This window comes from Mastomys coucha, unplaced genomic scaffold, assembly GCF_008632895.1.
Source record: "Mastomys coucha isolate ucsf_1 unplaced genomic scaffold, UCSF_Mcou_1 pScaffold22, whole genome shotgun sequence".
NCBI classification, from domain to species: domain Eukaryota; kingdom Metazoa; phylum Chordata; class Mammalia; order Rodentia; family Muridae; genus Mastomys; species Mastomys coucha.
This window is the reverse complement of record NW_022196905.1, coordinates 217,012,874-217,027,051: the sequence shown is the minus strand read 5'-3', so window position 1 is coordinate 217,027,051 and position 14,178 is coordinate 217,012,874. Positions and strand designations below refer to the sequence as shown.

At 44.9% G+C, this 14,178-nt stretch overlaps 2 protein-coding genes across 11 annotated transcripts in view; one reads left to right on the top strand and one right to left on the bottom strand.

The window, feature by feature from the left end:
- Positions 1–6,319, bottom strand: part of Slc10a7 (solute carrier family 10 member 7) — a 233,262-nt gene extending 226,943 nt beyond the window's left edge. For all 9 annotated transcript variants that reach the window (XR_004110067.1, XR_004110068.1, XM_031340381.1 and 6 more), the window contains exon 1: positions 5,606–6,319. Coding sequence is in view for 7 of the 9 variants with exons in the window: in XM_031340381.1 (XP_031196241.1) it covers positions 5,606–5,705 (100 nt within the window). In the remaining 2 variants the exon portion in view is untranslated. The remainder of the gene's footprint in view (positions 1–5,605) is intronic.
- A 38-nt stretch (positions 6,320–6,357) lies between these two features.
- On the top strand, positions 6,358–10,004 carry LOC116069612 (RNA binding motif protein, X-linked-like-1). 2 transcript variants are annotated; one of them, XM_031340380.1, is made up of 2 exons: positions 6,358–6,491; positions 8,452–10,004. In XM_031340380.1, exon 2 carries the CDS (start codon positions 8,561–8,563, stop codon positions 9,725–9,727), a length of 1,167 nt encoding a protein of 388 aa, XP_031196240.1. In that variant the 5' UTR covers positions 6,358–6,491; positions 8,452–8,560; the 3' UTR covers positions 9,728–10,004. The 2 variants fall into 2 exon arrangements, with proteins under 2 accessions (XP_031196240.1, XP_031196239.1); XM_031340379.1 differs by having other exon boundaries at positions 6,360–6,491; positions 8,406–10,004.
- Positions 10,005–14,178: the final 4,174 nt, after the last annotated feature.

Sequence of the window (14,178 nt, the reverse complement as noted above, 5' to 3'; positions counted from 1 at the left end):
AGGATCACAATCACCTATATGTGATGTATCTGAGATAGAGATAGATAGATAGATAGATAGATAGATAGATAGATAGATAGATAGATAGATAGATCATAATCAGAGACTCGGAAGACCCTCAACCATTTCTATTGAACATATGGATATGTTCAACATATGGATATGGATAGATGACCAAACTCTAAAAGAAATCATTATTTATTAATTTAACAAACAATTGTTAAACAATTGTAACAATGTCTTAGATACTTATAAGGCAACAATGAATAAAAGAAACAAAAATTTTCCCGGACAGTGGTGGCACACGCCTATAATCCCAGCACTTAGGAGGCAGAGGCAGGCAGATTTCTGAGTTTGAGGTCTTATCCCTGGCATTACTACAGTGTTTAGCTGAGACTGGGGTGGCAGAGCTCCAAGGGACAAGCCTGATAGGCATCCCATTTGTAGCATAAACTTTTTTTTTTTTTTTTTTTTTTTTTTTTTTTTTTTGGTTTATTGAGACAGGGTTTCTCTGAGTAGCCCTGGCTGTCCTAGAACTCACTCTGTACACCAGGCTAGCCTCGAACTCAGAAATCCAACTGCCTCTGCCTCCCAAGTGCTGGGATTAAAGGCGAGCACCACCACCGCCCGGCAGCATAAACTCTTGAAGAGAGATGCACTGTTCAAATTGTGAGCATATCTGTCTCAACAGTGTCCTGGCACATACAACAACTAGGGAGGTCAGTTAAGGAGCAGAATTTAAAGTCTGACTCAGTTTAGAAGTGGACTGCTCCCAGAAATTCTAACTATCTGAATTTTAGAAGTCACGTTATTTTTACTCCCATCCCCAGGGTCTCATTTTTCCTCTGACCCTATCGTTGTCCAGGCTGTCTCTGTTCACAGTGGTGCCTCTAGAATTTCTAGTGAGGAAGAGTCAGTCAGTGACATGGTTGCTAGCAAAAGACAGGGATGGGTCCAAAGACATACAGACATAGATAACATGGCATTCCATTCAGTCATCCAATACTGTACTTTCAATGTTTCAAATTCCAGAGACAAGTCACAATGACTTTTGTTATACTAGATGCAGATCTAAGTAATTCTAAACCGAGAATTGTAGTGGGGCTATTCACGGATAACTTACAGGGTACAGGTCAAGGAGAAAGGGGGATTAGATTAAAGAGACACAGGCAACTGTGGAACTCTTATTCAGGACTAGAGGTCACCCAGGACAAAATAAAAGCTAGGCAAATACTTAAAAGAGGAATGAGCTGACACTAGGGTACAAATTTGCCACTTTTCCAAACTAATAATTATATCTTCCAGGTCACCAAAACAGTAATATCCAGACCTTTATAAAGCTCAATAGTTGGGGTTTTCCTTTGCCTTTAAACAACTCAAATATTAGACAACAGCCAGGCAGTGTTGGCGCACGCCTTTAATCCCAGCGCTTGGGAGGCAGAGGCAGGCAGATTTCTGAGTTCGAGGCCAGCCTGGTCTACAGAGTGAGTTCCAGGACAGCCAGGGCTATACAGAGAAACCCTGTCTGGAAAAACAAAAAAACCCAAGCAAACAAACAAAAAAATATATTAGACAACAAAAATGGAGTGAACCCACTCACACAATCAAAAGTAAAATGGGCCCTGGAGAAAACGAAGCCATTCTGACCTCTATCTAAAAGCCATTCTCTTTATTTTGTCGTGGCTGTTTGCTTTTTGAGACAGGGTTTCTCTATAGAGCTCTGACTGTCTAGGAACTCACTAAAAAGACCAGGCTGGCCTCTGCCTCCAGACAAAGGGACTAAAGGGGTGGGTCACCTGACCTGCCTCACCCAGTCATTTTTTAAAGGGAACAAACAAAGAACTCTTTTGTAATGCTAAAGAACTCCAGCATTCCCAGAAGCCATCCTCAATCTCACCTCCAAGCACCAACTAAAACAGTCTACAAGAGGGCAGGGTGTGAGCATAAATTCCCTTCCAGACTGCTTTTACCAATTGACATTGGTTTGGGGAGGGGATTGCAAAGGGGCAATGTAGGGGCAAAGTGTACAGAGTCTCATCTACAAAGCTGGGTTCCACACACAACATCGATCAAATAAAACAAAATAAATGGAAAAAGCCCAGCCTGAGATCAGTCAACAAAGCATGAAACCAGATACGGTGAAATAAGTATTTTATTAGTAAGATGAAAAGAACCAATACTTCTCTTTAAAATGTTGGGGGAAAGTAGGGGTTGACCTTTACTCCCAGCACTTAGGAGCCAGAGGCAGGCAGATCTCTGTGTGTTCAAGTCCAGCCTGCTCTACAGAGAGAGTTCTTGAATAGCTAAGGCTACAGAGAGATTGTCTCAAAAAGACAAAAAATAAAAAATAAAAGGGCAGAGGCTAGGCATGGAGATGCATATTTTTAATCCCAGCACTTGGGAGTCAGAGTCAGGTGGAGCTCAGTTGAGTTTGGGGCTAGCCTGATCTACATAACAAGTTCCAGGCCAGCCAGAGCTAAATTAAATGAGGCACTGTCCCAAAATAATTAAATAAATAAATTAACTAAATAAAATAAAAGAATGTGAAGGAGAGTCTATTACTGTGTATGCATTTAAAAAATACCATTCTCGGCTTGATAAGATGGCTTTAGTGGGTACAAGCACTTGTCACCAAGCCCAACAACGTGAGTTCAATCCACAGAATCCACATAGGAGAGAACTGATTCCTATAAGTTGTTCTCCGACCTCCATATGCACACCACACACATAGACACAACAATTAATTAATTGATTAAACATCTTAAAATCACATTTCACATTTCCAGTCAGGTGTGGTGGCTCACATCTCTAATCTCAACACTTGGGAGGCTGAAGCAAGCAGATCTTTTGAGTTGAGGCCAGCCTGATCTATACAGCAAGTTCCAGGACAGCCAGAGGTCTAGAGAGACCCTGTTTCAATAAAACAAAAACAGATGGGCAGTGGTGGCACACGACTTTAATCCCAGCGCTTGGGAGGCAGAGGCAGGCGGATTTCTGAGTTCAAGAGAAACCCTGTCTCAAAAAACAAAAACAAAAATAAAACTAAAAATAAATCACATTTCCATCATGCAGTAACTACAAGAAACGCTTTAGGGGCTATAAGAAGTACACGAGAGAAATATTGTCAGTTGTTGTTGTTTAGGGGTGCACTGAAACTATGGCTTGAGATTCTTTTGAGTTTTGTTTTTATTCAACAGGCTTTACAGGTCAGACCACCAGATGAAATGGTCACAGAATAATATAAAGCTCTCAACCAACCTAACAACCTACACATAAAATTCCAGTCATTTGACTCTTCTTAAGACAAGTAATTTTTATACAGGAAGGGCCCTAGAAGAAACACGAATAGTTATTGTCTAATATTTAGCTAATTCAGCACAGTTCCCTTACTTAGACTAAAAATTAGAGTATAAAAATGTTTTTATTCCAGAGCCTTCTCTTTGTCTTTATAGTGATACATTCTTCTTTCTCTCTCCTCTCTCTCTCTCTCTCTCTCTTCCCTCTCTGTTTTCGCCAAACCGTTATTACAGGTTATTTGCCACTGTTATTATAAAGAGGAAGAACTGGTTTCCACTGTTCCCTAAGTAACCTCTGATGTGGTCAGGCCTCAACATCTACAAAAGCAGCACCGAGGGGGTGGTGGCTGGGGAGATGGGGGGGTGGTAAATGCTGAGGCCATGCTTATGGATAGCACGGTGCTTAACACGTGTATGCCAAGACCCCCTGTTCATACTCCAATATTCTACTCAAAAAATAAAGTGGCATGCTGATTTAAATTATTTTATAAGTTACTTCTAGCTGGAAATATTTATTCTGCTCCTACTTTTTAAATTTTTGTTTATTTGTTTGTTTATTTATTTGTTTGGGGGTTTTCAAGACATAGTTTCTCTGTGTAGCCCTGGCTGTCCTGGAACTACCTCTGTAGACCAGGCTGGCCTTGAATTCACAGAGACCTGCCTCCTCAGTGCTGGGATTAAAGTTGTGCACCACCCCCATGAAGAAAAAAAATCCTGTATTACTACCTAAGGATTATTGAAAACTGGGAAAGTACTTCTAAGACACAATAGTGTAGAAAAGTTCAATAAGCAGAGTCCAAGAGAACAACTGAGATCCCAGAATGCATCTTGTATCTGCCAGAGCAAGAAACTTGAGGAAACTGAGTCACCATCAGCAACCTTCCTGTCCACACAGCTCTTGGGGAAGGAAAGGGAAAAGACATTTGGCAAATGCAGCAGTGCGGGGCTACAGGCCACACAGGTCAGCAGGAACTCCATTTCAGTGTTGAGCAGAGATCTAGCCTCACTGTAACCAAGACAGTGGAGCATTGTGGTTCACCTCAAAGGCAGGAGGATGTCACTTCTCCCAGCTCCAGGGACAAGAGGTTCCCCCTTCATTTGAAGGAACTCAAAATCCCAACTTGACAGTTTCCCAAAGGCTGTATCTAAAACTAACTGGTAACTATACATACTCTAAAGCTTTCCTATACGAAATCACTGTTTAAATAATTCCATCCAAACTATTGCAGAAGTTACTTCTAAACGGAGAAACTAGGGCTGATGAAGGAAAAAACACTATTCAGAGAGATCATCCATTCACTTCTGTAAGGTTTTAATAAGAAGGTACAATTTCAAATATCTATATGGGCACCTCCTATTTGAGAAAGGCTGTGTGTTCTCTTCTGTCCTTATTTGGGTCCATTGCATGACTGATATATTCGATCTGTCAATAAACTTGGAATTTAACACACGAGGTCAAAAACAAATGAACTGAAGAAACTCAATTAATACCTATGAAAAGCAGGACAAGGTTGTCTGAAAGTGGGGAAGAGGGTATAAAAAAGCCAGTGACACGTCCCATGTTCCCACCAGTGTCCACAGGCCACATTACAAAGCTCCTACTATTCAGAGACTGGAGCGGAGATTTTAACCCATCCACACTTCCCTGCCAAAACATACACTATGCATAGTCTAACACAGTCTGCAACTGTTAGAAGGCAGCCCAGCAGCACACGGAAGTAGTGTCCCGCAAGGAAAGAGTGCAACGTGTCAGTAGAATTGGGAGTTTTGGATTGTCAGCAACTAAGGCACACTAAAAACTGAAGTTTGGAGCAAGAGTGTCCTTTACTTTTTTTCCTTTTTCTTCCCCCCACACCCCAACCCCTTTTCTCTCCAACAGCTTTTTTTTTTTTTTTTTTAAAGGTGCAAAAGGGAGGAGTCGGAAATAGACTGGATAATGAGGTCTACTCCAAGACAGATGAGAACTCCTGGCAACCTATAGTCTCTTGGGATGGGATGCTACTCTGAGAACAAGAGGAGTAACTTTCAGTTTCCGTAACCTCACTCCGGCAACTGAGCAGCAGTCATTGATTTCCCGCAGAAAAGGCAACCTGCACTCCCGTTCCTCTGCCCCATTCCTAATCCCCTCCTGGGCTAGCAAATGAGAAAAACCTGCTGCAGCCCCTCTCAGTGTGCACAGCGGGTTGGTCTGGGCGCAGCAAGGGCAGGAGTCTGCACGGCAGCCGGAGCGGCCGCTCCTCCCGGGAACTCGCCGACGACTTCGGAAGTGGGACCCGGCGCGCTGCAGCTGGCGGAGGTGCGGCACTTACCCCCGTTCACTCCGACCGACGGCTTCAGCTTAGCGGCGCCGATCGCCACCACTATCCCGACCATGAACCATTCTTTCCTCACCCTCTCCAGCAGCCTCATATTTGTTAGGGCGGGTGGGTTTTGTTTATTTGTTTGGCCGGCTTGCTTTCCAAACTGCGATCCCTAAATCCCCGGGGCGTCTCCACACTTTCCTCGGTCCCTCCAGACGTGCAGCAGAGCAAGTCAAATTGCCACTCGTAAACTAAAGACCGAGGGGTGGCTCGGGCGGCTCCGAGGCGGGCTGGGAGTAGTAGTATCCAGTGACAGGAAAGCCTCGCAGAGAGCCGCCATCACTACCACGCGCCTCCGAATAGACGCGCACTCAAGCCGAGGACTGAGGTACAAGGGACGTAGAACGGAAGAGCATCATGCCAACGAGGAGGATGCGAGGGAGACGAGTCACGGGCTGCACTAACAAGACCCGCTGCCGTGCATACATGGCCAAGCTCGGGGAGGCCCGCGGTGGGAGAGAGAGATGTGGTGCCCCGGACGCCCATCTTCATCACGGGTGTCGCCGCAGTAAAGCTATAGTGACGGCGGCCCGAGCCCCGACGCATGCCTTGCAGAGGGCATCTCTTAGTCGGCCCTGAGCCTCAGAGACGCCCGGCGTGCGCCTGGCCAGTACTGGGCCGCGCCGGGCCGGCGGCCGCGCGCGCCAGAGCTGGCTGTCCTTGTGCGCGTATACTCGGGGCATTACGGCGACGAGCGACGTCGCGTTGACGTCGCGCGGGGGGGAGGGGAAGCCATTCGCGGCCTCTGGTTCTCGGCGGGAGCGGCGGCGGCAGACGCGTGTGGCGACCGGCGCGGGAAAGCGGCTTCCTAGTTGGGGAAGCGTTAACCCCGTGGGTAGGTTGAAACTCGGTGGCCGAGCAGACGTCCGGGACGGCAGGCTCCCCGCCTTCCCGCAGCGGCGGCGGCGGGAAGGCGGGGAAGGCGGTCTGGGCCTTCCCGCCAGGTCGGTGGCCTGCCCGGGCCTTTCTGCCCGGCCGCCTCCCCGGCCAAAACCCGCCTCGGGAGTGGGGAGGATGGCGGGGATGGGGCAAATCTTCCCTGGGGGGTCGGTGAGAGAGCGACCCGGGCTCCTCCCGACCCCGTGTGCCGCGCGTGGGCGGGCGATTCCGGAGGCCGCGTGGTGCGGGCCTTTGCCTGACCCCGAACCACTAAAGCAACAGGACAACCGAGAGGGGGCCAGGAACTCAGAACAAAAGCAGTGAGGGCCAGATCCAGGGTGGAGGGTCTGATGTCCGCCCCCTCCCCCAACCCTCGGTTTCTTGCATTGCATTTTGGCGAATTTATGACATAGTTTCACGAATGGTCTTCCGAGCATCAACCCTTCCTCTTTATGCACCCAAAGAAAGAAAGGAACAAAGTATTGTGGGACATTTTGAAGCAGCCTGGTATCAGCTACTTGAATAGTTTACTATGGAACGTAACGTTCGAAAGAGATTGTACCAGACTTTCATTCTGAATGCATTCAAAGCTTGAAAGAGACTCGGCATGCAATTTGCTCTATTTAACTTTATCTTGCTGACATGACTCGCTATCCAAAAACTAAGCTGCTTTAAGCAGTTGTGCTATCAGTTCTCAGTTGCACAGCCCCCACTGCCCGGTAATTACGCATCAGGCAGCATGGAAGAAAAGCTAATCTCAAGATAAAAAGAACTTAATAGGGAGACATTAAACAATTTACCAGGCAAAAGAAGTACATGAAATGTGATAAAGGCTTATTATAAGACAGTCACAGGTAAGTAGAGTTTTAGGAAGTGAAATTTATAACAATTTTCTTGCAGTAAAAATCTGCCTCAGTCATCGCATACTCTAAAATTAAAGGGTCATCACAGAGATAGTGCTGGCTTAAGTAAGTCTGCTCACAGATTCTAGAGGTTTTGACCTGCTTAGGACAGAATCTTAATTCATGGAGTATTTTAATGGTAGTTCATTTTGAATTGTATTGTTGAGGACTGTATTAGTTTGCTAGGGCTGCTATAACAAATAGCCCCCTCCCGAAGTTAGCTGTACTGAGACAGTAGGCATGTTGTTTTACTGTTGCAGCATAAGGAAGTCCAAAATCAAGATGTTGGAGGGCCACGTGTTCTAACGGCTCTTTCCAGCTTCTCCTGGCTGTTAATATTCCCTGGCTTCCTTGATTTCAGGTTCTGATGCTCCGGTCTCTGCCTGGTTTGGCATCACAGCTCCCTCCTTACGAGTCAAGTGGCTGCTCTCTGCATCCTTCTTAAGCATTACCTTCTTTCTGTATGTATCTTTAAAAGATACTTGTCCTTGGATTTAGAGCCTAGCCAGATAGTCCAGAATAATGGTTCAGATTCATTTAGATTAATTTTATGAGCCTATATCCTTTCTCCAAATTAACTGTCCAGTACTATCCCCAGTAAAAGGCACGTTTTTCTCATGACCTCAGAATTTGACTTGTAGAAATCAGGTGTTTATAGGTATGATCAGCTGCGGTTCTTCTGAATGTCATATGAAGTTGTGCAGGTGGAGTGTAAGCACTATATAAGGTGGAAGCAGAAACTGGATTGAGATATCCTGAAGCCAAAGTATTACAAGAATTACTGACAACCACTAGAAGCGAGGAAGGAGTCATGGTACAGATTTTTGTTAAGGCTTCTTTTTAGAAACTCCCCTTCATACTTAGTGACTTCCTGAACTATAAGAAAATCAAAGTTTTATAACCCACCCCCAGCCCTTTCTCAATGCAGTTACAGCAGCCTGAGGAAACTAATACAATAATATTCACAGGTGCTCGTGTGCAGTAGTCCTAGTGGCTTTTCTGTTCTGTTCTGAGACCCAGCAGCTGTCACCGGTGAGCTACTTGGAAGGCCCATTTGGCGAGCTTGTAGGAGGAGCTTGAGACCTTCACAGTTCCCTCCGAATCTTACCAGCTAGAAGGAAAGATGGTTGAAGCAGATCGCCCAGGAAAGCTCTTCATTGGTGGGCTTAATACAGAAACAAATGAGAAAGCCCTTGAAGCAGTATTTGGCAAGTATGGACGAATAGTGGAAATACTTTTGATGAAAGACCGGGAAACCAACAAATCAAGAGGATTTGCTTTTGTTACCTTTGAAAGCCCTGCAGATGCTAAAGATGCAGCTAGAGATATGAATGGAAAGTCCTTGGATGGAAAAGCCATCAAGGTGGAGCAAGCTACCAAACCATCTTTTGAAAGTGGCAGGCGTGGACCTCCTCCACCTCCAAGAAGCAGAGGCCCTCCCAGAGGTCTTCGAGGAGGAAGTGGAGGAACTAGGGGACCCCCTTCGCGTGGAGGATACATGGATGATGGTGGTTATTCTATGAACTTTAACATGAGTTCTTCCAGGGGGCCACTTCCAGTAAAAAGAGGACCGCCACCACGAAGCGGGGGTCCCCCTCCTAAAAGATCAACACCTTCAGGACCAGTTCGAAGCAGCAGTGGAATGGGCGGAAGAACACCAGTGTCCCGTGGAAGAGATAGCTACGGAGGCCCACCACGAAGGGAACCCCTGCCATCGCGCAGAGATGTTTATTTGTCCCCAAGAGATGATGGATATTCTACAAAAGATAGCTATTCAAGCAGAGATTACCCAAGCTCTCGTGACACCAGAGATTATGCACCACCACCAAGAGATTATACATACCGCGATTACAGTCATTCCAGTTCCCGTGATGACTATCCGTCAAGAGGCTACGGTGATAGAGATGGATATGGTCGGGATCGTGACTATTCAGATCATCCAAGTGGAGGTTCCTACAGAGATTCCTATGAGAGTTATGGAAACTCACGCAGTGCACCCCCAACACGAGGGCCACCACCATCTTACGGAGGGAGCAGTCGCTATGATGATTACAGCAGCTCACGTGACGGATATGGTGGAAGTCGAGACAGTTACTCAAGCAGCAGAAGTGATATCTACTCAAGTGGCCGTGATCGAGTTGGCAGACAAGAACGAGGGCTTCCCCCTTCTATGGAAAGGGGATACCCTCCTCCTCGTGATTCCTACAGCAGTTCAAGCCGAGGAGCGCCAAGAGGAGGTGGCCGTGGAGGGAGCCGATCTGATAGAGGGGGAGGCAGAAGCAGATATTAGAAACAAGTAAGACTTTGGATCAAGGTCTCCATGCAAAGAAACAAAAGATGGAAAGTCTTCTGTCATAACTACCCAAGGACTACTAAGAGAAAAGTTGTGTTACCTTTTTAAATTTTCTGTTTTAAGTTCCCCTTCATTTTTGTGTTCTTGTGAGGAAAAAGTAAAACATGATTAATTTTGATATTATGAATTGCTTTCAACAAGCAAATGTTAAATGTGTAAGACTTGACTTGTACTAGTGTTGTAATTTTCCAAGTAAAAGTGTCCCTAAAGGCAATTTCCTGTCTTGATTTACCCCACCCCACCCTAGTAAATGAGCTTTGAGGAGCCATCTAGATAGTATTTGGTCCCTGGAAAATTAATTCAACCTTCCAATACAGGTAAGCTAATTCTAGTAGAGGGTGGTAATGGTGTGTTACTCTTAGGATTTCAGGGTGTCCTCTAACTCAAATCTCATTGTAAAAATCTGAGATAAAGCACCTGTAAAGCTATTTTTTCTTTGCTGACATTTCTTTTGGAATCTTGAAGAGTATCCCCCTTCCCTCTCCCATTAGAATTCTTTTCTTTTTTGATACAAGGTTTATTTGTGTAGCCTTGATCAACCTGGAATTCACTTTGTAGGCCAGGCTGGCCTTGAAATAGATCCACCTGAACTAAATCCTGAGAAATTAAACAACATGTGCCACCATGCCCAACTTCTCCATTTTAGGTGCTGTTTATTTTTTTAATAACTTACTTTATGTGTTTTGATGTTTTGCCTGCAAGTATGTTAGCTCCCCTGGAACTAGAGTTACAGATGGTTGTGAGCTGCCGTGTGGGTGCTCTTAACCACTGAGCCACCTCCAGCCTCCCAATGTTGTCTGTGTGTGTGCCAGTGAGTTTATGTGCATAACTTGTGTAGAGGTGCTTGTGGGGACCAGAAAAGGGGGGTAGGGCTTTACTCCATAGCCCGGACTGGCTTCAGTGATCCTCCTGCCACATCTCCCTAGGGCCAGGATGATAGGTATGTACTATCACTCCAGGCTGTTGTTTTTCAGGACCTTTCTCTTGTACCAGCTCATCTACATTCAAGCAAAAATGGACACACAAAAGAAAGACATGAGTTTACTCAGTAATATTCCTTTGGTTCCTCATAACAAAATACCTCTAATTAGGACTGGAGATGTAGCCCAGCTGGTAGAATGCTTGCCCATCGTGCATGATACCCTTGGGTTCAATCAGCAGTAACACATGAATGAGTGTGAAGTAAGTATGGTGTAACCCTAGCACTTGGAAGGTTGGGGTGGGATGATCAGAAGTTTAAGGCTAGCCTCAGCTGGATAGGACCCTGCCTCAAAAAAAGAAAAAATCCTGAGATTAAAAACTTAGTTTGTAGCCATGCCATTAATCCCAGCACTTGGGAGGCAGAGGCAGGCAGATTTCTGAGTTCAAGGACAGCCAGGGCTATGCAGAGAGACACTGTCTGGAAAAACCAAAAAACAAACAAACAAACAAATTTGTCTCATGGTTCTGAAGTCCAAGAACATAGTGCCAGTATCTGGTTGTGGTCTCATGCTGCTTCTGAAGATGTGTAGGTTGTTAAAGGCTCTGCCCATCATGACTATCCCAGCTCTATGCTGATTGTAATTCCCTCCCAGGAGCTCACTTAAGGGATATAGGCCTTGTTTTCATGCAGTTTGAGAGGACAAATACAAACTATCACAAGTATTTGTTTAGTGAGAAAATGTGCCTCTATGCCTGCCATGTGTGGGTGCTAAGAATCTAGCACTAAAGCTGACTTTGGTGAGCTTATCTAATAAAAACTAAATTCTGGCTGAGAAGGTGGCTCCATGGACATAAAGTTTGCTACTCAGGGTCAGAGTTCAGGTCCCTAAAACCTAAGTAAATGGGTGAGAGGTATGGCTGTCTGAATGTGATTCCATTGCTTGAGAAGTGGCGGGAGCCATCCCTGGGGCAAACTGGCCATCTGGGCTAGCCAAATCAGAGAGCCCTCAGTACAACAGCCACCCTCCTAGTGGACAGCAACTGAGGAAGACACCCAGAGTCAACCTCTGGCCTACGCAGGCAACCATGCACACACAACTAAATGCCATTAAGTTGTGGTTTGTGGAAAAAGCAAGATATTAAGAGTCATCGTAACAGCAGAAAGCATTCCTGAGACCTGGCGGATGGACTGGTATGTGGGAGAACTCACAGGTAAGGAGAAGCTTGACTTAGGAAACTCAAAAGAATTATATGACTGAACTAGCCAGGGATGGGAAGGGCTTGTATAGAGCTGGTAGGATGCAGATAGTGTGAAATCTTCAAATTATAAAGGGTTTGGGTTTTGTTGATACTATAAAAAAAATTGGTGGATTTTAAGCCAGCACATAGCATTTCTAGTTTTGCTGAGGACATGTAAAAATCATCCAGCCTAGACAGATACTTCAAGAAATGAGTCAATGGAGCTCAAAACAGTGGTTACTGCATGAGTTGCTAGTATACACAGAGACACTCAAATAGCCTGTCACCACCTCAAGGGGATGGGAAACAGGAAAGTGACAAGTCAAACCTCTCCAGGCATTTGGAGCATGTAAACAGTTGTCCATGGGTGAGTAAAAAGACCTTCACATGTGGTGTTTCACCCAAACTAGCAATGGGTTCTCTTTGTAAGCTTTGGGTTTGATCTGTGCATATCAGAGAAATCTGTGGCTTCACATACGAGAAGGCAAACCCATCACTCACCTTTATTCCAGCCCACTTTTATTTGCCTTTTTGAGTGTTCTCACTAAGTAGCTCAGGCAGTCATTGAGCTTGGAATCCTCCGCTCAGCCTCCTGAGTAGCTGGGATTGCAGTTCTGTATCTTCAGGCCAGTGTACTCTGAACTTACACTAGCTATTTCCTTAACTATAGTTCTTTTTTTCATAATTTCTATAAGCAATTACTGCCAAAGCCAAATAAGGCTGAGCCATTATATTTGTTACACTTACATTTGATAAAATGGTAATAGGAATTCTATCTCACATAGTGCATGTGCACTTTTTTTTTTTAAATGATTTATTTTATGGGTCGGGCAGTGGTGGCGCACACCTTTGATCCCAGCACTGGGGAAGCAGAAGCAGACGGATTTCTGAGTTCCAGGCCAGCCTGGTCTACAGAGTGATTTCTAGGACAACCAGGGGTACACAGAGAAACCCTGCCTCGAAGAAAAAAAAAAAAAAAAGATTTATTTTATGCATATAAGTACACACTATAGTGTACAGATAGTCGTGAGCCCTCATCTGGTTGTTGGGAATTGACTTTCAGGACCTCTGCTCGTTCTGGTCAACCCTGCTTGCTCAGGCTCAAAGATTTATTATTGCAAATAATACACTGTAGCTGTCTTCAGACACACCAGAAGAGGACGTCAGATTTCATTACAGATGGTTGTGAGCCACCATGTTGCTGGGATTTGAACTCAGGACCTTCGGAAGAGCAGTCGGCGCTCTTACCTGCTAAGCCATCTCACCAGCCCCTATGTGCACTTTCTTAAACAGAATAAATGGCCACACATTCATGTGCTTAGCAAATATTTGTTGAGTGTCTGCTGTGCAATAGACACTACTATAAATACTGTGCAAGGTGAGAGACAAGATATTCAGTTTTCCTTGAGTATTCTAAATGTAACAGCAGAAAAAATAACAAGCAGCACTAAGGCCATAGTTTTTTGTCTTTTTAAAAAGAGTATGGTTTTGCAGTCCATCAGTTTGGGCTGCTATATGAAGGTAGCATAGACTGGGTGACTTAAACAATACACATTTACATCTTGTTCTGGAGAAGTATGAGATCAAGGTGCCCATAGAACTGTCTGGAAGAGGCTTCTACTTTCTGATTTGCAAGTGAGCATCTTGCTGTGTTCTCATATAACAGAATGAAGAAAAGCAAGTGTCTGCACCTCTTTCTAAGTTGATTTTAATGACGTACTCATGTCCAAAAGCCTATCATGATCTAAAGATGCCAGTTTGAGAAGGGGTTCACAAATATTCAGTCCATAATTGCCCTGGTAGAGACTCCAACTACCAGACAAGCCCACCATGCTATATATGAGTACTTAAAATAGAACACTGGTCAGTTTGTGAAAGCCCCAAAGTAGCAATGGCTTTGTCCTGTGTATTGCCTTACTGTTGACACTAACAAATCACTGTAAAATTAGTGTCTCCAGGCTCAAATCAACCTGCCATCAGGGCTGTGTCTTTCTGAAGATTCTTGCAAAGAATTGCTGTTACAGATGTCTGCATTCCTAGGCACTCTGCCGTTAAAGCTTCATAGTCGACCATGACCACTGAGTCTTTCTTGGGAAGAATCAGTCTGGTTCTTATTCTCGAGCAGCTTGCTTTCATTTGGTTGGTTGGTTGGATGGATGGATGGATGGATGGATGGATGGCTTGGGTTTTGTGATTGTTGATTTTGTATGTGTGTAACACACACATAT